General features: G+C 45.4%; 2 protein-coding genes across 48 annotated transcripts in view; one reads left to right on the forward strand and one right to left on the reverse strand.

Moving 5' to 3' along the window:
- The window catches only part of VEZT (vezatin, adherens junctions transmembrane protein), a 69,376-nt gene extending 68,928 nt beyond the window's left edge, over nt 1–448 (reverse strand). For all 27 annotated transcript variants that reach the window (XR_014804342.1, XR_014804343.1, XR_014804350.1 and 24 more), the window contains exon 1: nt 354–448. Coding sequence is in view for 8 of the 27 variants with exons in the window: in XM_003126713.6 (XP_003126761.2) it covers nt 354–389 (36 nt within the window). In the remaining 19 variants the exon portion in view is untranslated. The remainder of the gene's footprint in view (nt 1–353) is intronic.
- A 308-nt stretch (nt 449–756) lies between these two features.
- The window catches only part of FGD6 (FYVE, RhoGEF and PH domain containing 6), a 121,141-nt gene continuing 99,214 nt past the window's right edge, over nt 757–22,683 (forward strand). For 15 of the 21 annotated variants that reach the window (XR_014804324.1, XR_014804325.1, XR_014804326.1 and 12 more), the window contains exons 1-2: nt 757–1,026; nt 6,856–9,274. Coding sequence is in view for 6 of the 21 variants with exons in the window: in XM_005664248.4 (XP_005664305.3) it covers nt 1,011–1,026; nt 6,856–9,274 (2,435 nt within the window). In the remaining 15 variants the exon portion in view is untranslated. Of the gene's footprint in view, nt 1,286–6,855; nt 10,420–13,192; nt 13,842–22,683 lie in introns of those variants that run through there. The other 6 variants (XM_084957527.1, XM_084957529.1, XR_014804336.1 and 3 more) reach the window with 5 other exon arrangements.

A 22,683-nucleotide genomic window follows, 5' to 3' on the forward strand; every position in this document is an offset into this window, starting at 1 on the left:
AAAACGCACGACTGGGCTCCGCCCCAACCAGGCGCGGACCCCCGCCCCGCGCGCGCCCGGTGCAGCGCATCCAATTCCCGGGGAAGGTACCGGCGGGGCTCTAGCCCCTCGGTCGGGCTGGGAATTCTGGGAGGGCCTGAGGCAGAGGCAGGACGCGGCGAGAGTGCCTCCGGCTACACCTGTCAGGCAGCGGCCAACGCTAGGCCCGGAAATTGCCGGGATTCGGGGACAGAGGCCGGCTGGAGTGTCACCCAATCCCTCGCCTCAGGATCGTCCCTCGCCTGGCCTTCTTGCCTTCTCCCTCGTCCTTCCCAAACAAAGGCAGTTCACACCCACCGCCATTTTCTCCTTACCTCAAAAACCACCTCTTCGTCAAAATCCGGTGTCATCCTTCTCCGCCATGCCACCAGCCTCAGCACGATGGGAAATGAAGGCGGGAGAACAGGCTGCACCCAGGCGTCTGCTGCGCCCTGTCGCCGGTGTCCAGTAAACTACAACTCCCAGCAGGTTTCGCAGCTCACGCCCCCTTTTCTGGCCGGCTCATTGGAGCAGAGCTTCAGCGTGTGGGCGGGAGGGGCGGGAGCGGGATGAAGCTCGGGGCTCTCTCATTGGACGAGGCTGAGACTTTTGTCCGCCTTTTACGGCCACGACTAACAGGGGGCGCTTGGAGCTCTGATTTTTTTTTTTTCCCTTGGAGTTTAGAAGGGCGCGCGCCCGCCAAACCTCGCTGAGCGCCGCTCGTGCCCGCGCCTGGCCGTCTTCCCGGAGCTCGGCTGGGCGGCGCTGGTGCCCGCCCGCCCGTAGCCTGCGGCTCGCGTCCGGGAGCGCTGCCGGGTCCCCGGAGGCGGCCGCATCCTTTGTGCGGCGCTCAAGTTGCGCCGCGGGGCCGCGGGACGGCATGTGGGCTCTACGGCGGCTTTTCTCTTCTGCCCAAACTCTCGAAACAATGGACTGTAAGGGGAGCGGGGATTGAAGGGGGCGAGCGGGGAAGCGAGCTGCACCGGGGAATCATGACTTCTGCCGCGGGTAAGTGACGGCGCTCGCGCTACGGCTGGAAAGTTAGTACGAGCGCTGCAGGTCTTGGGCTTGGAGCACCTTTCTCCTCTGGGGTGGGTGGCGGTGTGCCCTCTACCTTTCCCGAGGACTGTGGCAAGTGCGGAGCAGAAGTGTTTGCTGCGGGGTTTTTTTCGTCCCTTCCTGCCAAGAGGGGCTCTGGAAATCGTTTCTTTTGGGACCTCCTTTTAAAGGAAGATCCATGTCGGGTGCTCTTAGCGCCAGGTGAAACGTAAGTGTGACATTCAAAGAGGATGTTGACTTTTCCCTCCTAAAATTTGAGCGACTTTGCCGTTGCGTGTGAAAATAGTTTAGATTCCCATGTTAAGAAATCAGTTATTCTAGGAAAGGGCAGTGTTCCCGGAGTGTTGAACTCGGCGACTGGGCTAAGTCGCTTTAACCCTAGTATCGACTGGAAACCCTAACCCTTATTCAGTAAAGAGGTTTAGATACTGTTACTCCTGTCCTGCTGGTTTTCCGCCAATTACCTGAGAAGCAGAGGGGTAGCATTGGCGATCCCAAGGATTTTGTTCAACTTCACCCAATTTTTAGTGGATTTTTTTTCCTATTTATACCTGGTTAGTGTAAACAAAGCCTTGTTTTCTGTCTGCCGTAGTTCTTTCCCTTCACCCAAATGGTAAAGCTTGTACCTTTGTGTGGACTGGAGAATTTGGGACATTGTATTTTTGAACATTCTTAAGGAACAGTTCTTATTTTCCAAAACAATTACTAAAGTGGTGTGAAATTAACTTTAGAAGAGCATAGATTAATTTTTAAACCAGAACTTAGTGTATTTGGCACTAAGGTTTTTTATAACGTTTTTGCCCACGTTGTAAGAAATAAACTTTCATTAGACATTTTATAGTAAAATAGTGTAAAGCTCCCTGGCAGAGTTGATTCTAGATCAGCACTTAGGTCTCAGATTAAATTGTCTTAGCTTTTCTTGGCATTTGTTTTAAATTCCTGCAACTTGAAACTGTCAAATAGCACTCTAAATGTTCTGATTTGTATTATTTCTAAAGCCTAGATATGTTGGAGTGTTGTACTGCTAGGTGTAGTCAGATTACAGCTAAGGAGGCAAGCATAGTCAATAAGAATTAGAAAGCAAGCAGTGAAGTGGTCCTGAGAAACACGCTGTGGATCTTTTATGATGCTGTATGTATGTGTAGGAGGTATGTCATATGCTGCAAATTGTTCTTTATAAAATCTCTTCCTTACCAAAGGGAGGCTTTCTACTCACTTGAGGTGAATTATTTTCATCCTCAATTTCTGTGCCTCACTTTTAAGTTTTATTAATGAATGTCTAACTTTAAAGTGGTTGGAATTTTAAAATCCTTGCAGCCAATTTTAACTCTGTAGTATCAAATACATTTAAAACACCTTCTATCTGCCAATTTTCAATTCCAGTCCTAACCGTTTATAATGAACAGAAGCATTTAATTTAACATATAAGTATGTAAACCTGATCTAAGTTTCAATCTGGAATTTTATCGTTCTGTCTTTGGAATTGCCCCAGAATAATGCAGGCAATTTTTATATTGTATCATCTTTACAATTAAAGAACTCCGCAAACATTTTTGTGGTGTTTTAAAAGAGGGATACTTCCGGTGTGGAGCTGAGTTAGTTGCTTTTTAGCATGGCTTGCTGAGAAGCATTAAGGACTTTTTGTTCCCTCATCTGTTAAGATTTATTATAATTTTGTCTCATGCCTAAATGGAGAATGTAGAAAGGAACTGGGCTTTTCATTCCATCCTCCTCTTATTAAGTGGTCATCATTCTTTAGGTATTTATGATGCTCTTTAGAACAATATTCAAATTCATTCAAACTTAGGGAAAGATATTTGCATTGGGGGGAGGGGGTGTTTATTGACCTCACATCTAATCTGTGGAATGTGAAAGGGTTGGCTTAGTTTCTATGCATCCTAAAGAAGAGCTCGCTTTGTTTTTCTGCATCTATGAAAGAGGAGGTCCACGGTAGAGATTTTCGAATTATTCTAATCAGTATACGAACAAGGTATTTCGTATCTTTTTGGACGTGTGCAGGTCTCAGTAATGCCTGTGCTTTGCTTTTTGGCGAGTCCAGTAGCTAAGAAGGTGTGCACGTGGACTGTAGCCATATGTGTGTCACAGATGACAAGTATGTTTGCAATTGTTAGTAAAATGGCACTAGTGCTTTACTTCTTACCTTATTCCCCCGTCCCCCAGAGCCAAACAGCTGTGTAAATAAAAGATTTGCTGCTGTGCTCAAAAAACCTTGGGGTCTGACTGTTGATACAGTATTAAGATCCAAAGGTGCTAGATTCATTTCCAAACATCATGCACTTATTTCAAGAGTTTGACATTGGAGCAGACCGAAATATAATGGCTTGTTATTTTTTGAGTTGTGTTTCTTTGGCAATAATAATAATGAATTCAAATATTGCTGAACTAGTGACTTACTTGAACACTTGTTCCTTCTAATAAATTAAGAACTTAGTAATCCTGTTGAAGTTGATTCCTGCAAACTTTTTAAAATATTATGCTACGTTTAAATGGCTATATATATATATATATATATTTTTTTTTTTTTTTTTAAGAGATAGCGAGTTACTGAGATGTATTAAACAGTCTGTGCATGTGGTAGCTCTGCCCTTCTCAGGCCCTATTTGCAGCATTGGGGCTACAGCAGAGAGACAACGTGCCTGCCCTCCTGGAGCTTGCCTTCCAAGTGGTGAAGGCAGAGAGAGATCCGCTGGGGAGAAATCACACAGGGCAAAGAGGCTAGAGAATCTAAGGGCTCTCTGAAGCAGATCTCTCAGGAGTTATTATGTCAAAATCATATAGGCTGGAGTTCCCATCGTGGGGCAGTGGTTAACGAATCCGACTAGGACCCATGAGGTTGCGGGTTCAGTCCGTGCCCTTGCTCAGTGGGTTAAGGATCCGGCATTGCCGTGAGCTGTGGTGTAGGTTGCAGATGCGGCTCGGATCCCACGTTGCTGTGGCTGTGGTGTAGGCCGGTGGCTGCGGCTCCGATTAGACCCCTAGCCTGGGAATCTCCATATGCCGCGGGAGCGGCCCAAGAAATAGCTAAAAAGACCAAAAAAAAAAAAAAAAAAAAAAAATCGTATAGTCTTTAGAGATCTGTTCAACCGCCTCATTTACAGGTAAGGAAACAGACAACACCAAGGCACACAAATAGGTTAGCCAGCTCTGCCAGTGATGTTACTGGCTTTGTCCAGTACACAGGTAACCAACGGGGTAAGCTGAAGTTTCCAGTTATTATTTAATTCAGTGAGTGTGCACTGAGGCAGTTAGGTACATGGGCTGTGCTGTGTTTGTTGGTAATCAACCGTGGCTCATATGCAGTGAAGTGAATTTCTAGGACACTAAGAGAGAACAGAGATTTATGTTTCTTGGATGCAAACTCATGTGCAAAACAGGTCTTTTAAAAAAGAGTAAAGTTGATATCAAAGAGTAAAAAAAGATTGAAGAAAAATAGCAAAAATTGGTTGGTTAAATGATCCTGAGGCTTCTAAAAAGGCTATAAGATTCAGAAAATAAAAGATTAATTTAGTAAGACAGGGTTTTTGTTTGTTTTGTTTTTAATTATGAAATACACCTACCACAAACTTACCATGTATTCTGGTTTTAAGTGTACAGTTTGGTGGTGTGAAGTACATTCACTTTGCTGTGCAGCCAGTCTCTAGAACACTTTCCATATTGCAAAATTGACTTTTTTTTTTTAATAAAAAATAAGATAGCCCTGTTGTGGCTCAGCAGTAGTGAACCCAACTAGTATCCATGAGGAGGTGGGTTTGATCCCTGGCTCCGCTCAGTGGGTTAAGGATCCTATGCTGCCCCGAGCTGTGGTGTAGGTCACAGATGCCGTTCAGATCCCGTATTGCTGTGGCTGCAGCGTAGGCCAGCAGCTCTGATTAGAACCTGAGCCCGGGAACTTCCATATGCTGAGGGTGTGGACCTAAAAAGCAAAATGAAAATAAAAATAAAACAAAATCGATGTTTGTTTTTAATGCCTCCCAACTGCCCAGAGGTAGGATGTTTTCAGAATGGCTATAGAAGTGAAATCAATGTGACAGTCTGTCAGTTTTCCTCCTCTTGGGGAAGGTGAGAGGTTGAAAAGAGGCCTAGGGCATTCATAGTGCTCTTGAGACTTGACTTAATACAGCAAGGGTTTGATTGAACAGACCATCACACCAAGCTTTATCCTTAGGCTTTGAATGGTTTAAAATTTTTTTCTCCCTAAAAACAAACAAACAAAATCACAAGTTTATTGAATACTGCACTGAAGTTGTATAGCTCTGGGAATTTGTATTATTTTGGAAATATTCCGTATCTCTTTTATTGTAACATTGTACTGAGGAATTGACTAAGGCATCTGTTTCAAGTGAACTTGGTAGAACACGGTGCCTTAGGCGTTTGGGGAAATTCTTCTTCGGTTGGTAAAAGGAAGTGGGGCACCTACTCTTGTTTTTCCCCCTCCTCGTGTCCCTGTAATATCTTCCCAAGTTGGAGTGTTGTGACTAATTTCCTTTGTTTCAAAGGAAGTCATCACTGAGTGAAGAATCAAAGCCTCTGTGTATTCAAGTGCTTAAACAATATCCAGCAGATATTTTGAAAGGTTGGCATTTATTTTTTTCGCTAAATTAAGTTTTCGTTACGCTTTAGATCCTGTTGGAGGAACAAACTGAAGTATCAGCAGCATAAGATAAAATAGCTTTTGCCTCCAGTCTTGGGAAACGTGACGGGGTGATGAGGGATGGATGGTGTAGGTGAGAAAACATAAAAGTACTTTTTTATATAATGTCAAGGAAGAATGGCTATAATAGGAGCTACGGTCATCTTTTAAATGTGCTATTGGTGATTAGTGAAGGGTACACAGCATAGGCATCTGGAGCAGAGCCCAGGTATGTGACTTTAAAAAAAAAAATAAGTAAATAAAGCTCAGTGAGGAATGACAGTGAAGATTCCCATTTGACAACCCCTGCACAGAAAAAAATACCCACTTTATCATGAGCCTCAAATAATTCAGTTTCATTACTTGTCAGTCTTTAAGGTTGGGAAATTTCTCATTTCTGTATTCCTTTTTAAGGTTGTTTTGGGGGTCTAGCGAGATAAGTCATTGACAAAGGGCATTTATACAACTCTATTGTATATTATTGGAGGTAGAGAAGTACTGCTTATTCACCTGGAAGCTTGAACCATGACTAAACCTTAGGCAAATTCCCCTTTTAGCATTCTTGAAATGAACTCAAGTACTTTCTCCAAGTATAATGGATCCCAAGCAGAAGCTAGTTATTTGATTTAGTGTTGAGTGACAATACTCTGGTAATCTGTTCCAGAGTCAGGAGAAAAACTGTATTGGAATTTTTCAGGAATGTACAGTGAGTTTACCAAAAGTTGAAGGGCAACTTAGCAGGATTTTCAAGAGTAATAATTGAAAATATTATTGTAATTAACACGATCTCCTTAGTAAAATGCAGGTTCACTATATTGTCAAAAGTTCCCTTTGTGGCACAGCAGAAAGGAATCTAACAGGAACCATGAGGTTGCGGGTTTGATCCCTGGAGCCGCTCAGTGGGTTAAGGATCTGGCGTTGCTGTGGCTGTGGCATAGGCCAGCAGCTGTAGCTCCCATTCGACCCCTAGCCTGGGAACCTCCATATGCCGCAGGTGCGGCCCTAAAAAGACAAAAGGCACACACACACACACACAAAAAGGTAAAAATATTAGCAGATTTAATCATTTACCATCTTGTGCTTTGGTTTTTTGGTCCTCAAACTTTTTTTTTTTCTTTTCTTTCTAGAGATTAAGAAGCCACCCGTGGCCCCTAAGCCAAAGTTTGTGGTGGCAGCTAATAAGCCAGCTCCACCTCCTGTTGCACCTAAACCTGATAGCGTGGTTTCTAGTGTTCCACAGCCAACAAAGAAAACCAAACCAGCAATAGCTCCAAAACCAAAAGTTCTGAAGGCCTCACCTGTTCAAGACGTCAGGCAGTCACCATCAAGGAAGCTCCTCGTGAACCTGGAAGAGCAGCAACAGGAGTCATCTGAAAGCACTGACAGCTCTGGCTGCGAAAACCCAGGGCATCGGAGCAGTGATTATATTTTACCAATGTGTTCCTGCCGTCCTGAGTGTAACCATAAACTTGGGACTAGGGAGACTTTGTGTGTCAAGCAGCTTGTCTTAGGGCCCCTGGAAATGCACGAACACTTAGAACATCATCAGGTTGATGAGTCCTGTTCGGCTGGGAAGTCTCAGGGTAAATGTGACGCTCGGGGCGAAAAGGTGAAGAGCCAGAGTGAAGTGATTTTAAAGGCAAGCATCCTGGAAGAGAAGCTCAAAGATGTTTTAACGCAGCGAGCATCCCCTTTTATTTTCCCGCAGAAGCAGAGATCCACAGACAGTCCAGAAATGAATGATGGCTGGAATTCCACCAGACAGTTCAGAATCGACTTTGCGGATCTGTCACCTTCCCTGTCCCGCTTTGGGAAAGTTCCTGATCACCACCGTTGCCACCTACAGCTTCCTAGCGATGCGTGTCAGCATGTTGAAAGGAGTCAGAATGACAGCGAACAAAGCAATGGTTGTTTTCATGCATCTGAACAAGAAGCTCTAGAAGATGGTAAAAGGAGCACTGTTTTATCATCAGGTGGAGAGAGGAAGAATTCAGAAATCAGAGACCTTGGTCCCTTGGAAATTCACTTGGTGCCGTGTACCCCCAAATTTCCAACTCCTAAGCCCAGAAAGGCACGTGCTGCACGTTTATTACGCCAGAAATGTGTAGATGCTCCCAGTGAACCTACTGAAGAACCGGCCACTGTAGACAGTAGCTCTTGTCTTTTCGAAGATAGTTTGAAAAACAATACAATCAGTGTTTCTCATCAGAGTGTTTTGTGGAACCAGGAACGGGTGGACCAAGCGAAGCCAGGAGAGCAACGTGAATTGAATGTGGACTTCGACGGTGATAGACAAACCTTTGCCAATTCACAGAAAGCCTTGTGTCCCGAAACATCTTCCTTTGAAAAGACGGCACCTCCTTTAGGGACAGACTCTAATTTGAGTTCCGACAACAGGACAGGAGATGGTTCTGGTGTGTCGCTTGCTGTGGACCAGGGGACCAGTTTTATAAGATGCAGTACTCTGTCTATGAGCCTGCCCAAGCAGCTCAAGTTAGCCTGCAGCGAACATTTGCCTGCTGCCTGTAACCCGGGAGTGTCTGGCCCCCGACTGCAAAAGGAATCTGTAGTAAAAGATGAAAGTTCCTCAAGAATTGTCCCCAAAAAGCCTCAGAGACACAGCTTGCCTGCTGCAGGAGTACTTAAAAAGGCTGCCTCAGAGGAGCTTGCAGAGAAAAGTTCTTACCCCTCAGATGAAGACAAAAATTCAAAGAAGGGTCTAGAAAGAAATCATCTCTGTGCCCCAAGCCATGGCATATCATCCGCTTCCGAGATGGCTAAACAGGCTTCAGAGAAGCCCGTGTGGAAGTTACCCCATCCTATTATACCCTTTTCCGGGAGCCCGCAATCCCTAAAGTCTGCCACCGCCTCCTCGGACGGTGAGCCCGCCACCGCCCTGGCCAAGCCAAGAGCCAAATCATTATCCGCTGTGGACATGGAAAGGTGCACGAAGCCTTGCAAGGACGCTCAGAAGAAGAACTCTTTAAAGAAGTTGCTCGCCCTGAAACTGTCCATCTGTTTCATGAAAAGTGACTTCCAGAAATTTTGGTCCAAGAGTAGCCAACCTGGAGACATAGCCTCAGGCCGCCTTGTGGGGAGGGAGCGGAAAGGGAGCGAAAGTGATGGGCCCAGCTCGTTGGTAGGAGAAGAGAAGAGAAATAAACCCACCAAGGCGCACTCGGCAGATAACCATGGCCTGGAATCCCCAAAGAAGAGGAAGACGCCTCGGGGCCAGGCCAGTGGAGCTAACGGACCCCGAGCTGAGTCTCTGGATGACCAGATGCTCTCCAGGGAGCCGGCATCCCAGGCGCCTTGCAAATCGGTTACAGGTGGCTGTGCACCCGAGTATGAAAATATACGCCATTATGAGGAAATACCAGAATATGAGAATTTGCCATTTATTATGGCTGCGGGGAAAACGTCAGACGTGCACTGGCAGAATTCCAGCAGCGTGGAGGACGCCGATGCAAATGTGTATGAGGTGGAAGAGCCATATGAAGCTTCGGGCGGCCAGCTGCTGCTTGGACGCAGACATCAGCATTCCAGGTAACAGTCCGATGTCAGACAGACACTGCCCTGCCGCGTGGGTGTCACTGAAATTAACCTTCAGCAACCCTGTGAGATGGGTTAATGTCACACGCGGGGAAAAATCACTTGGGGAGAGAGTGGTTTAGGTAAGCGTATCTTATTTCCAAAGTGCGGTCTCTGTCTCGTCTCTCGGGATTACTAGCAGTGCAGCCTTTGAGCAGTTGACGTCTTTCATGAGCTGATTCAAAGACTTTGAACCAGTAGGCGTCGTGTCGGTACTGCAAGGAAGACCTAGAGCAGAGACAGCCCCGTGCCTCTAAAGCACCGCTTGGACGTCCTAGTGAGGCCCTTGGGGAGGACATTGGCCCCTTCAGTGAGGGTTATTTGCTAGAAATAAGAAATCCCTGAAATTGTTAAAATCTACGTGCTTACCTACGTACGGCGCCTCTGTCAGGTAAAACCTCTACGTCTGCAAAATCCACTACGCTTTGAGCATCAGTTATTTCTCTTGTTGGAGGCTAATTACTAACTTCAGAGGGACACAGGGAAAAATGCCGGAAAACAACTACGGTCCCTTTTCACTTTTGAATATATACCTCTTAGCCCTGGACCTTCTCGCTCTGTCTTAATTAAACCCTTCCCATCTTTGTTGGTCCAGCTCAGCCATCCTGGGCTTCCTGAAACTTCTACAGTTACCTAGTGGGAAGTGTTTACTTCCTATTCTGACCTTCCAATTAGGCTGTGGTCTCCTTACAGCCTTTATCTTGGTCTGTTTTAGGGCGGGATTGTTTACGGATGTGTCTGACTGGTATTCGGTTTTAAGCTCCACAAAGAGTTCTGGCCGCACCTTTTTGTCCTGCCTGAGGCCAGGCACGGGGCTTGGGAGGGCTCAGTAGATGGCCGTTGAGGACACGGGTGAATGAGGAGGCAGAGGAGGCGACCACGGGAGCAGCCACCTTCTCCCGCCAGAGGCCCCGAGGGAACCTTGGCCTCATATCTAAAGTGTTTTGTGTTTAACACAAAGCGCCCAGACCCTCTTTGAAGTCTTTGTGTTCTTAGGTCGCCAACTTCAAGCCTTTGCGTGCTTGGGTCTGAAAGTAGGACTTTTGTGGAAATATTCACCTGTGTGGCACCTCGGAGGGCCTCAAGAAAAGGATTATTGGGTGAATTGAATAAATACAGTTATTAAGTAAAGTCTGGGTCACTGCTGCTCTTTGAGCGCGTCTCCTTACTCGGAACCCTTGGACTCCCTGCTGCACAGCTGACGGCCTTCTGTTGGCAGCTGTCTGCTCCCTGAAGGTGATACCCAGGCAGAAGCCTCTCCTGTGGCGTAAATAGTTCAATAATGGAGAGTAAAGTGTCCACCTTGTTTTTTTTTTTTTTTTTTTTTTTTTTATCTTTTTGCCATTTCTTGGGCCGCTCCCACGGTGTATGGAGGTTCCCAGGCTAGGGGTCAAATCGGAGCCATAGCCACCGGCCTACACCACAGCCGCAGCAACGCGGGATCTGAGCCACATCTGCAACCCACACCACAGCTCACGGCAACGCTGGATCCTTAACCCACTGAGCAAGGCCAGGGACTGAACCCGCCACCTCATGGTTCCTAGTCGGATTCGCTAACCACTGCACCACGACGGGACCTCCTGTCCACCTTTGTTTTAGAGTCTATTTTTGTGCCTGCTCTTCTCGCTGTGCAAAGGTTTTGTTGGCGCTGCCCTCCTTTTCATCAGTGTTTGTGTGTTATTGTGTAGGTGCAGGGAGGGAGTTTAGCGTGTGACATGCTCCTGTCCAGAGCAATGAAGTTTGTCCTTGAAATTGGAGGGTTGGCGCTTGGTCGGGTTTCTTGTTGGCCCTAAGGCGTGATCTGGAGGGTTTGTCATTATCTCTCTCACCAGCTGTGAACTCCTCTGGTTTGCCTCTTGTGCCTTTGGGCACTGCTGCTCCAGTTGGGGGAACCAGGAGGGCAGGGGTTCGCGTGCCAGCCGGCCAGCGCAGCGGGCATTCGTGCAGGGCTCTTTCTCAAGGCCACAGGAAACCCAGGGCGCCTTTGGGCAGACAGGTTAAAGGCGTTAAGTAAGGCAGCCTGGTGAAGCGTGGGCGACTCTGCTTCTGAATGTAGCTTTCCCTGGAGATGTCTGGTTAGGCCTGGAGCAGGGAGGCCCAGACGGGCTCGAGGCTCCTAAAATGTGCCCGCTGAATCAAAAGCCTTCAGTCAAAGGGCCAGACCAACAGTTTTGCCTGGAAGGTTGTACCTTTTGTAAACAACATCGCAGAGAAAGAGGCAGCCAAATTCAAGCCTTCCTGAGGAGGACCGCCCCCGAAATAAGGTAAATGAGAACTGGGGCGCCTGCTTCAGGTGAGCTGCGTGGATCCAGGAGGCAGTCCTGTCCGTTGATCTGACTGTTGAAAACAGTCCTGTGCTTTAGAGTAATTAGCTCAAAATCTAACCCCCTAGGTTTCTAAAATGCTAAGACCAAAATACAGATGAACCTTGTTTAAGATTTTTTTTTTTTTTTTCTGCTAAAATGAATCAAAGGAGTGTCTCTAACAGTGTCTTGGGCCTCAGGGCGGGGGTGGGTGTGGGGGAAAAGGCTTCTGGATCTCAGGGCAACTGGTTCACAGAGACGCTAGTTTTAGGGCATCTACGCACGTAACCAACCAGATTCTGGATTCGTAAACAGACAGTTGCCAAGCGGGAGGGTGGCCCCCATGGGCAGCTTCTGTGGAGTTGAGATGGGCACATCGATGACACCCTGTTTATAACTGAGCAGGAGAGAATGGTGGGCAGCCCCCCGTTCCAAAAAGGATCCTGTTCTTAAGCGTTTCTGGTGATGTGGAGCCCAGAGTGTGTTTCCCCAAAGAAACCGCTGCGGAACTGGCGGGTAACGAACCCATCTGAGCCCCTCTGGGATGTAAACCGCTGCTGCAGCGGCCTCCCCTTCCCGCTTCCCAGGTAAACTCTCCCCGACAGCGCTTGGTGCGGATGTAGGCGAGTTGGCCTGGGTGTTGGGGGAGCAAATCCGCTGCTTCCGAAGCAGCAGGGTTAGTGGAAGGGGTGAGGTGCCTGAGGAGGAATGAGGAAACCGGGGGCTGGGCTTGCTGGGGAAGCGGACTCTGAGGCCCTGAGGGTGATAAGAAGGAGAGAGCCCGGGGGCGGCCTGGAGGAGGCCGTAGATTAGATTTTTCTTTCCCTCCTTTTCCTTGATTTTTGCTATCCCTCCCTTTTCACGCTCCCCAGTCCCCTTTGTGTGAGCCTGCTAATTGATTTTCTAACCTCAGGCAAGAAAAACTCCCGTGGAAAGAACGGAGGGAGGGGGCTGGATGGGTAGGCGTGGCGCTCAGAAGGCTGAGCAGCCAGAGGTCAAGGTGAAGGAAGGTGAGGCCATAGACACAGAGCTTCAGGTTTCCTAACCTGGTACATCCACTGGGTCCCTGTTCCGGCTTCTCAGCAACAGTTTTGTGGGAAATAAGATTATGAGCCCCTTTGGAGGCTTCCAGTGTGTTTTGGGAACAGTTAGGCTCTTCCTCTGAGATGTTTCAGACCTCAGAAACCCAGAACAACTACCAGGCCGTGGGCCCTCCTCCCTCGCTGGCGTGCAGGTGATGAGTGCTCATTTCCTGCTGTGATTGCAGGGGTTTGACTTCTACCGGGAAGTTCCTAAAGTTTGGGCCCCTGAGAGTGAAAAGTTAGGGACAAGTTGCAAAACAATTGTGCCCAAACATTGGAATTTTCCCCTTAAAATTGTAGCAGAGGAGTTCCCATCCTGGCTCAGCGGAAGCAAATCTGACTGGCATCCATGAGGACGCAGGTTCGATCCTTGGCCTCCCTCAGTGGGTTAAGGATCTGGCGTTGCACACCTATGGTGTAGGTTGGGGATCTGGCATTGCTCTGGCTGTGGCGTAGGTGGGTGGCTACAGCTCTGATTTGACCCCTAGCCTGGGAACCTCCATATGCTGTGGGTGCAGCCCTAAAAAGACAAAAAATAAATAAATAAAAAATAAAATTTAAATTTAAAAAATCGTAGCAGATTTCTTGATTCTATAACCAAGAAAAACTTTCCCAGGAAACATTGCAGCCTTTTCCTCTGTTGTTTTAATTTGCTCTTATAAGTACAGTGATTGGGCTTTCAAGTGCTCAGTGTATTTACTGCACAACGCTGACCATGTGTCGGAAGTGAAAGGGGTGCCACTCCCTAGGAGTTTCTGCCCAGTGAGACAGCTCGGTTACAGGACACCATGGTTTTATTAATCTTAGTTTTGTCTGAGTTGTACCCCAAGTAGGTCATTAAAGATGACGTCACAGAGATGGTGACCTTTGACCCCAGGCTTATAAAAGTGGACATGACTAGATTGGGCTTTCAGGGGATCATTTTCTAACCTCCACGTCATTGTTTACTTTCTCCCTACTTTAAGCACAAAGCTGGGCTTAGGAATTCTCGTGTCACACGGCAGATTAAGAATCTGGCTTTGTCCCTGAAGTGGCTCAGGTTGATGCTGTGGCAAGGGTTCAGTCCCTGGCCAGGAACTTCCACACGCCATGGGTGCAGCTAAAAAGAAAAACCGAGAAAAGAAAAAAAAAAAAAAAGACCTGGGCTTCAAGAGCTGCCAAATGGCATTTCCAGTCTCAAATCCCATTATGGCACTTGTGCTATAAATCTTCACAGAGTCTACAAGATAGCGCCCTTGGGTTACATTTACCATCTGGTGGTATGGTTGGATCCTAATATAACGATTAAAGTATCAATTAATAGCCCTAATGACCGTTTCCATGGTTGTCATAGCACCAGTAAGATTAAGCACCCTTAGAGGGTGGGGGTTGGGACTCATATGTCTCAACATCAGCCCTTTCCTGTGAGTTATTTTCAGCAGCAGCTCAGGAAATATCAAAAGTTTGTATGGCTTTTTAACTTTGTGTTTCTCGTGTTGGAACCGAAGCCACACAGTTTTGGCAAATCTATTTGTTTACATACTTACCCTACATTTGACCCTGCAGCTAGAAGCACTGGATTTTATTTCTTGGTGATAAAGCTTTTCGTTTTCCTTTTAAATTTGTGTTAGGAATTAGCTAAATTAATTTCTCGTTTTGTTCTGTTGGGGCCACACCCATAGCATGTGGACGTTCCGGGGCCAGGGATCAAATCTGAGCCTCAGCTGCAGCCTGCACCACAGCTGCAGCAATGCTGGATCCTTAACCCACAGCACAGGGCTGGGCATCGAACCCGAGCTGCAGCAGTGACCTGAGCCACTGCCGAGACAATGGCTGGGTCCTTCACTTGCTGTGCCACAGCGGGAACTTCTAAATTGCAGTATTTTGTCCATCTATATTACTTTGGTCTCATTCTCGCCAAAATAGCAAAGTGATAGTTTATCACATATACATGTTTGTATGTGATAGAATGTCACTTTTTACTTTCAGGGGGGCATATTTTCAGTCAGGCATGGAAGAACTAATATCCTACATTGTGATTGTACACACACACACACACACCCTGTCTTCCTTGATAAGAATACAGTTTTGAGATAGCTGATATTTGCACTGAAGGGTGGCGTTATTTTTAGAGCTCATTGGTTGGTTTTCCATTGTCAGGTTTTCATTAAATTTTTGAATATTAAAGATCAAACATTTTAAAATTTAGCCAAAGTTATGGTTTTGTTTTCATAAAATTGAAATTAATTATATCAGTTAGCTATAAATTGCTCTGCAAAGTGAGTTTCTGACCTATTTCCTGGAGAAATGTTCTTATTGTGAGCCTCCTGGGAAAGGGCAGATGCGGGAAGTGACAGGGAAGGCCCTCATTCTTTTCCTGAGCATTTTTAATACCTGTGGGATCTGATAGGTGAAGATAATGAGACAGTCCATTAGCCGGTGAATGGATTAAGCCCATTAGTACGATGTTTGGAATTCAGTGCATGGTTGCAATGGAAATAACTGTGCCTAGGAGTTGGATTCCCAGCCCACCCACCAGAGCATCTTCAGCTTCTAATATGTGAAAAACGCTAATGGAAAGTCATAGGAAATGAGACAGGGACTCTAGGATTAAAACAGAGCCGTAAAATTAAATAAATAGGGTTTTTTTTGGACTCTTAAATGCCGGCGCCTCCAAGGAGGAAAAGGTTGGTGTGTTGATGAGCACGTTGAGGAAGGAGGAGGGAGCAGGATGAGAGGCGGAGAGGGGGACTTTGGCTCAGCAGCCCTCGGGCCTGCAGGCTCTTGCTTGTGCACAAGAGGATGAGTGTATTCATAGTTCAGGGACTCATAAGCAGTGCCTGTGCTTGTATAGTACTTTGGTAAGCGTTCTGCGTTCTTCCAGATATTTCTTTAAAATGTGTCATCTTTTCCTGGAGTTGCATAGACTAATTTGGTATTTAGGGAGAGCCTTTTACTTAAAAAGTAAACATTTTTATATGAGCCTATTTTATTTTATTTTATTATTATTATTTTTTTTTTTTGTCTTTTTGTCTTCTTAGGGCCAAACCTGCGGCACGTGGAGGTTCCCAGGTTAGGGGTCAAATTGGAGCTGTAGCTGCTGGCCTCCGCCAGAGCCATGGCAATGCAGGATCTGAGCTGTGTCTGTGACCTACACCACAGCTCATGGCAACGCCAGATCCTTAACCCACTGAGCAGGGCCAGGAATCGAACCTGCGTCCTCATGGATACTAGTTGGGTTCGTTAACCATTGAGCCATGATGGGACCTCTGAGCCTATACTTTCTTGAAACTATATTAGGTACAAAGAAGAGTTCAAGTTATAGTATATTTGGGTGTGGGAAACTACAAAGCAGTGCTGACCTTTTTATTAAATACTGAGTTTAAAAGTTAAGTTCAGGAATGGAACTGCCTACTTTCTTCTGGATGGTATGGAACAACTTTGGGTGGTTTAGTCTGGGTCTGGTAATTGTGGGTCTCTGCAGGGAAAAAAAAAAGAAGAGGTATTTGCAAGTAGTCTTGACATCAGGCAGAGACAAATGGCTGTCATTGGAGCCATAAAAATTGGGTTGGTTAAACAGACGGTCAGTGGAGAAAAGTCCTCTGATAGTATTTCCAGAAAGGTCAGCTGTCTTCTGAAGGTTGCTTTCAGATTTCTCATCCCTTCTTATTTGCCCATATTATGGATCCATACAAGTGTGGATTGGAGTAAGGCTGTATTAGGTGTTATTACCCTTTTAAATATAGGGAACCTGAAGCCTGTTGGTGGTGACTTCAGGACAAACGGACAGAAATGGAAATGCGACTGGATTAGTGTTTCTGAGCCCTAACGTTCAAAGGTCTGTTTACCAGACTCTCCCATTTATCAAAGTATTTTGGTTTCTGCTACAGGAAAGGTGGAATAATAAACACTGAACAAAGAAAGTCAGTTTCCCCTGAATGTTTGGATAAAAATTAAAAGGAAAACGAACACATTTAACTTTTTTCTGTTTGAAATGATACAACTCCTGGTTCTTTTAGCTCCTGTGGATTCTGTGAAAACCATGTTTTACTCAGGTCATGTGTTTTTTAAAGTCCTTTCTTGGTAACATTTTTATAATGGCCCATATACTTTGACACATGTTACTATCGTTTGAAACATTAGGAATTAAAGAATAGACTTGGTTTTAATAAACTTAGAATAGCTTGGTTTTTGTTTTGTGTTTTCTGGTTTGGGGTTTTTTTTGGTTTTTTGGCTTTGGTTGTTATTTTTGTTTTTCTTAATCTGAAAAGCAGTTCTGGTTTGAATTGCATGGCAACTGTAATTTCAAGCCCAGGAACGTAGATATAATGAATAAAGAAAGAATAATTGGTAACTGGTTTTGTGGGTTTTTTTCCCCCTCTTTCTGTTGGTCCTTAGATGTATCTGCAGTCACGAGGAAATAGAGATTTCAATTTAAATGAGTAGCTTTTTCACTACCTAATTTTTCTTTCAGTAGCTCCACTGTTGGAAGCAGGAGAATAAAGCACAGTTCCTCTCTAACGCCTAACAGGTTGTGGGAAGGACACCCCGGAGGGGAGGAAGGAATAAATAATGAGCTCCTTCATTCGTCCAGGTAGCAGCTTTTGGGTGAGGGAATTTAAACAGAGGCCTTTTGGGTAGTTTGCAAAACATTGGATATTTAATGGCTTTAGGTTAAATGAAGTTACACCATCATTGCATTTTAGAACTGCAGGAGTCATTACAAATCAGCCAGTCCAGCCTCCTCATTCACTGATAAAACGAAGCCCAGCCAGACTTGTTGACTTTCCCCACCCCACAGGGATGGGAAATTGCAAAATCACAGCTCCCACCCTGTGCTTCAAAATACCACATTGCCACTTCTGAGGCTGTCGTGGGAGCAGGACAGAGAAAGTCAGCAAGATTTAGAAAACGCAAGTGACTTGAGTTGCAAAAAGTTTCAGGATCCGTTGCTTTTTGCTCCTCTGCTGGACAGATTTTGACAGATTTTATTCCCCCGTCCGGAAGGAGGGCTGCCACACAGCTGCCTATGAGCATAGGGTGATATGGCTCCAATTTTTTAAATAGTAATTTCAGGGAGGCGAGTGTTCAAAGCAAGCAAAGCCTTCAGCCAGCACATCTCTGCTTCTCCTCATATATGTTAACAAAAGCTTGCTTCCCTTCAATCCTGCGATTCACCTCCTCAATCCAGTTTTGTCCCCACTTCACCAAAAATTCATCGATCCGACAATATCAAGGATAACAAATGCCGGTAACTTCCAACAGCATGAATTCCGTGTTTGATACTAACGGCTGTTTGCTCGATATTTCTCATGTGCTCTGAGCTCTTCGGAGAGTTATTTATCCCTCTTATCCTCTAAGACATGAGCTTCTTTTACCGATGAGGAAACGAAGCCTCAGTGAGGTTTAGTGACTTGCCCAGGGGCACACAGCTGACAGGCAGATGAACTGAGTATGGAACCAAATTTTCTGATCCTGAGACATAAGGATTTTATTTTATTTATTTATTTATTTTGTCTTTTTGCCTTTTCTAGGGCTGCTCCTGTGGCATATGGAGGTTCCCAAGCTAGGGGTTGAATCAGAGCTGTAGCCGCTGGTCTACACCACAGCCACAGCAACGCGGGATCCGAGCTGTGTCTGCGACCTACACCACTCCTCACGGCAACGCCGGATCCTTCACCCACTGAGCAAGGCCAGGGATCGAACCCGCCACCTCGTGGTTCCTAGTCGGATTCATTAACCACTGAGCCACGACGGGAACTCCAAGACATAATGACGTTAAATCAGAACATGCTCGTGTTGCAGACTTCTGGGAATCGTCTCCCCAGAGCACCCTAATTGAAAACAATATTACTTTGCTCAGTTGATTCATTTTCTAAAGGGAAAACACAGGGACACCTGCAGTGATAGGGATAGATGGTAATGAGCATTTTCAGAGGCCCCAGATTTTTCATGCAAGAAGAACTCGAGTTTTGAAAGCTTTTCTGGTGAGGAAATAGATGGCTCAGTGGTTGGAAACTGAACTGCTTATGCCATGTTTGCATTTGGTTAAGTTCACAGCGTTTGCTATTCAAAACAAGTTAAAACGGTTCCTCTCATCTCCCAGTTTGCATGTGGATGTTAACGACCCAGAAAGGGTTATGCATGTTTCATGTTCCCCCACTGATTGACACGACAGTTGCTGTTTTATCTGTTATCCTTGCTCCTCATCATGCTCTGTCAAGGGCTTTCTGAGCTCTAAAGCACCGCAGTTTAATATGAATCGCTATTCATGAATTCCTCAAAGTCAATAATTTTCTAAGGCTGAAATGCCTTTTTATGATAACATAATATCCTTATTATCTTAATGAAAAATTGGAGTGGTAGGGTTTTCTCCCCAAAGAGGAAGGTGATGCACTCTCTCTCATTGAAGATTAAAGGAGATAGGATTTCTGGAGCCTTTTGAATTTGGGCTAAATTTTTTTTTTAGGGCCGCATCTGCAGCAAATAGAAGTGCCCAGGATCGGGTCAAGTCGGAGCTGTGGCTGCTGGCCTGTACCACAGTTACAGCAATGTGGGATCTGAGCTGCGTCTTCGACCTATGCTGCAGCCATGGTGAAGCTAGATCTTTTTTTTTTTTTTTTTTTTGTCTTTTTTGCTATTTCTTGGGCTGCTCCCGCGGCATATGGAGGTTCCCAGGCTAGGGGTCTAATCGGAGCTGTAGCCACCAGCCTACACCACAGCCACAGCAACGCGGGATCCCAGCCGCGTCTGTGACCTACACCACAGCTCATGGCAACGCCAGATCCTTAACCCACTGAGCAAGGCTGAGGATCGAACCCGCAACCTCATTGTTCCTAGTTGGATTCGTTAACCACGCACCACACGACGGGAACTCCAAAGCTAGATCTTTAACCCACTGAGCAAGGCCAGGGATCGAACCTGTGTCCTAATGGATACTAGTCAGGTTTGTTACCAATGAACCACAACAAGAATTCCCTTTGTGACTTTTTAATTCGGCATCTGTGTTCATTCTGCCTGAGTTAAAGTCCTTCTGGGAGTTTCCATTGTGGCTTGGCAGGTTAAGAACCCAACTGCTGTCCACGAGGATGCGGGTTCAATCCCTGGCCTCACTCAGTGGGTCAGGGATCTGGCATTGCCGTGAGCTGTGGTGGGGCTCGGATCCTGTGTTGCTGTGGCTGTGGTGTAACCTGGCAGCTGTAGCTCCTATTCAGCCCTTATCCTAGGAGCTTCCATATGCTATGGGTGCGGCCCTAAAAAAAATAAGATAAAAAAGACAAAAGAAAATTTTAGGAATGCTGATCATAACACTGTAAAGCGAGCTTGGCAAGAGCTGTGCTTGGCTGTTAAAGGTAGATAACTGTACAGTTTTTAGTCTGCAGACATAGACACGTGTATACCTCACTGCTCTGTGTCACTTGCTTGCTGCCTCTCCTCTTCCCTGTGTTTTATGCTAAAGCAGAGGATAGAAAAGGGACAGTGGAGAGCATTGCTCTGAAGGCTTTTGTTATAGGAGCCACCTGAAATCCCTCGGCCTCAATCTGCCACTTTTCCATGACTCTGAAAGACTCCTCCTATGACAGTTGCTTTCAAAGGTGTCTCGTTCTCATGTAGACGTAGTGACATGTTAACTGCTAGAGGGGATGTTTCCAAGTGTCTTAGAAATCACTAGTGGCTAATAGAGTTGGCTTTTAAAATTTTGTTTTAGAGCATTTATAGAGAGAGTTTTAGTGAAACAGATTTTACTTTTATAGAAATGAATAAATGTAATTTTCCCTTGGATAAACCAGAAACTAAAAAGGTACCTCTAGTTATGCCTTCGTCTTGATTGGTCTCAGCATTTGGAAATTGTGGGAATGGAGTGGAATCAGACTAGAAGTCAGAGAAATTAAGGACAGTTCCTCCCTATAAGGAATTTACACTCTAGTATACTGTTCTTTAATTGAAATTGTTATTGATATAACTAGAGATTCACATGCATTGGTAAGAAATAGTACGGAGAAAAACTAAGTATCCTTTAGCTAGAGTCCCTTAATGGGGACAGAGTAAGATGGCTCCATCAGGATATTAACATCGATGTAACCCATTGACCTGACTTAAATATCTTACGCAGTGTGTTTATATATTTAGTTCTATATAATTTTATCAGGTGTGTACGTTTGTATATACACAAATAACAGTCAAGATACCCTATAATCCCATCACTACAAAAATCTGTTTCTTTGTCTTTTTAGGGCTGTACCCGAGGGCATATGGAGATTCGAAGGCTAGGGGGCTATTTGTAGCTGCTGCCGACCTACATCACAGCCATAACAAGGCCAGATCCGAGCCATGTCTGCCACCGACACCACAGCCCACGGCAATGCTGGAACCTTAACCCACTGAGCGAGGCCAGGGATCGAACCTGCGTCCTCATGAGTGCTCATCAGATTCCAGATTCGTTTCTGCTGAGCCAGGATGGAAACGCCCAAAACCCTTCTTTTGTTGCCCTTTTGTAACCACATCCACCTCCCACCTCAATCCTTGGCAGCCAATAATCATTTCAACAATGCTCTATGTCATGGAATCTTACAGTGTGTAACCCTTTAGGGTTGGCTTTCTTCATTTAGCACAGCGCACTGGAGATTCAGCCCAGTGGTTGCATTGCATCAATAGCTCTTTCCTTGCTATTGCTGAGTAATACTCCAGTTAAAGGGCATCCAATTAAAAGGCCGTTTCCACTGTTTGGCTCTTACAAATAAAGCTATGATGGACATTTATGTATAAGTTTCAATGTGATCATATATTTTATTTTCTCTGGGATCAATGCCCTAAAGTACAATTGTGAGATATGTGGTAATTGTATGTTTACTTTCATAAGAAAGTACCAAATCGTTTTCCAGAGTAGCTGTGTCATTTTACTTACCCATCAGCAACGTATGAGTGATCCAGTGTCTTCATCAGTGCTTGTTGTTTGTCCTTTTTCATGTAGTTATTCCCATAGGTATATAATGACATCCCATTTAGGTATAATTTGCATTTCCTTGATAGCTGATGATAATATCGTTTCATGTGCACATTTGCTATTTGTTTTTTTCCCTGTCTTTTGTCTTTTTAAGGCTGCACCCCTGCTATATGGAGGTTCCCAGGCCAGGGGTCTAATCAGAGCTACAGCTGCCAGCCTACACCACAGCCACAGCAATGCTGGATCCTGAACTCACTGAGCAAGGCCAGGGATCAAACCTGCACCTCATAGTTCCTAGTTGGATTCATTTCTGCTTCGCCACAACGGGAACTTGCTATTTGTAATTTTTTTTTTTTTTTTGGCTGCACCCATGGCACGAGGAGGCTCCCAGGCCAGGGATTGAACCCTTGCCACAGCAGAGACCTGACTCATGGGAATGACAACTCCAGATCCTTAACTCACTGAGCCACCAAGTAATTGCAAAATCCTGATTTCTTTTGCCCGTTTTCTAAGAAGAATTGTTATTATTGGTTTTTTTTTCAAAGAATTATTTTGTAATTAAGCATCATTTGATGGCTTACTCCCTAGATAATAAGTTCAAATTCCCCAGCTTAGTATATAAGACTTTTTGTTGGCCTTTCTAATCTCACGAGCTTACCTACTTACATAAGACTGCCCGGCATTCCCACACGTCCCATTCCTCTTTCTTAGCTTTATTGTAATACCTGACATACCCTTTCCCCCAGACAGATTATCTCTCAGTCTTCTAGACCTAATTCATATCTTACCTTTCAAGGAAATCTCCCCTTCCAAAACAGGAAAGGTAGGAGTTCCCGTCGTGTCTTAGCACTAATGAGCCCAACTAGTATCCACAAGGACGGGGATTCCATCCCTGGCCTCGCTCAGTGGGTTAAAGATCCACCGTTGCCATGAGCAACCGTTGGCATGGTAAGTCATATACATGGCTTAGATCTGGCATGGCTGTGGCTGTGGTGTAATTTATTCCTCCTGCCTGTCACCTTTCTTTCCCCTGTTGCAACAATAAATTTGTTTTCT

Source organism: Sus scrofa, chromosome 5 (genome assembly GCF_054392235.1).
Source record: "Sus scrofa isolate SSC_HxYL_T2T_F1_AM1 chromosome 5, Sscrofa_HxYL_maternal_Yorkshire_Landrace_v2.0, whole genome shotgun sequence".
In the NCBI taxonomy this organism is placed as follows: domain Eukaryota; kingdom Metazoa; phylum Chordata; class Mammalia; order Artiodactyla; family Suidae; genus Sus; species Sus scrofa.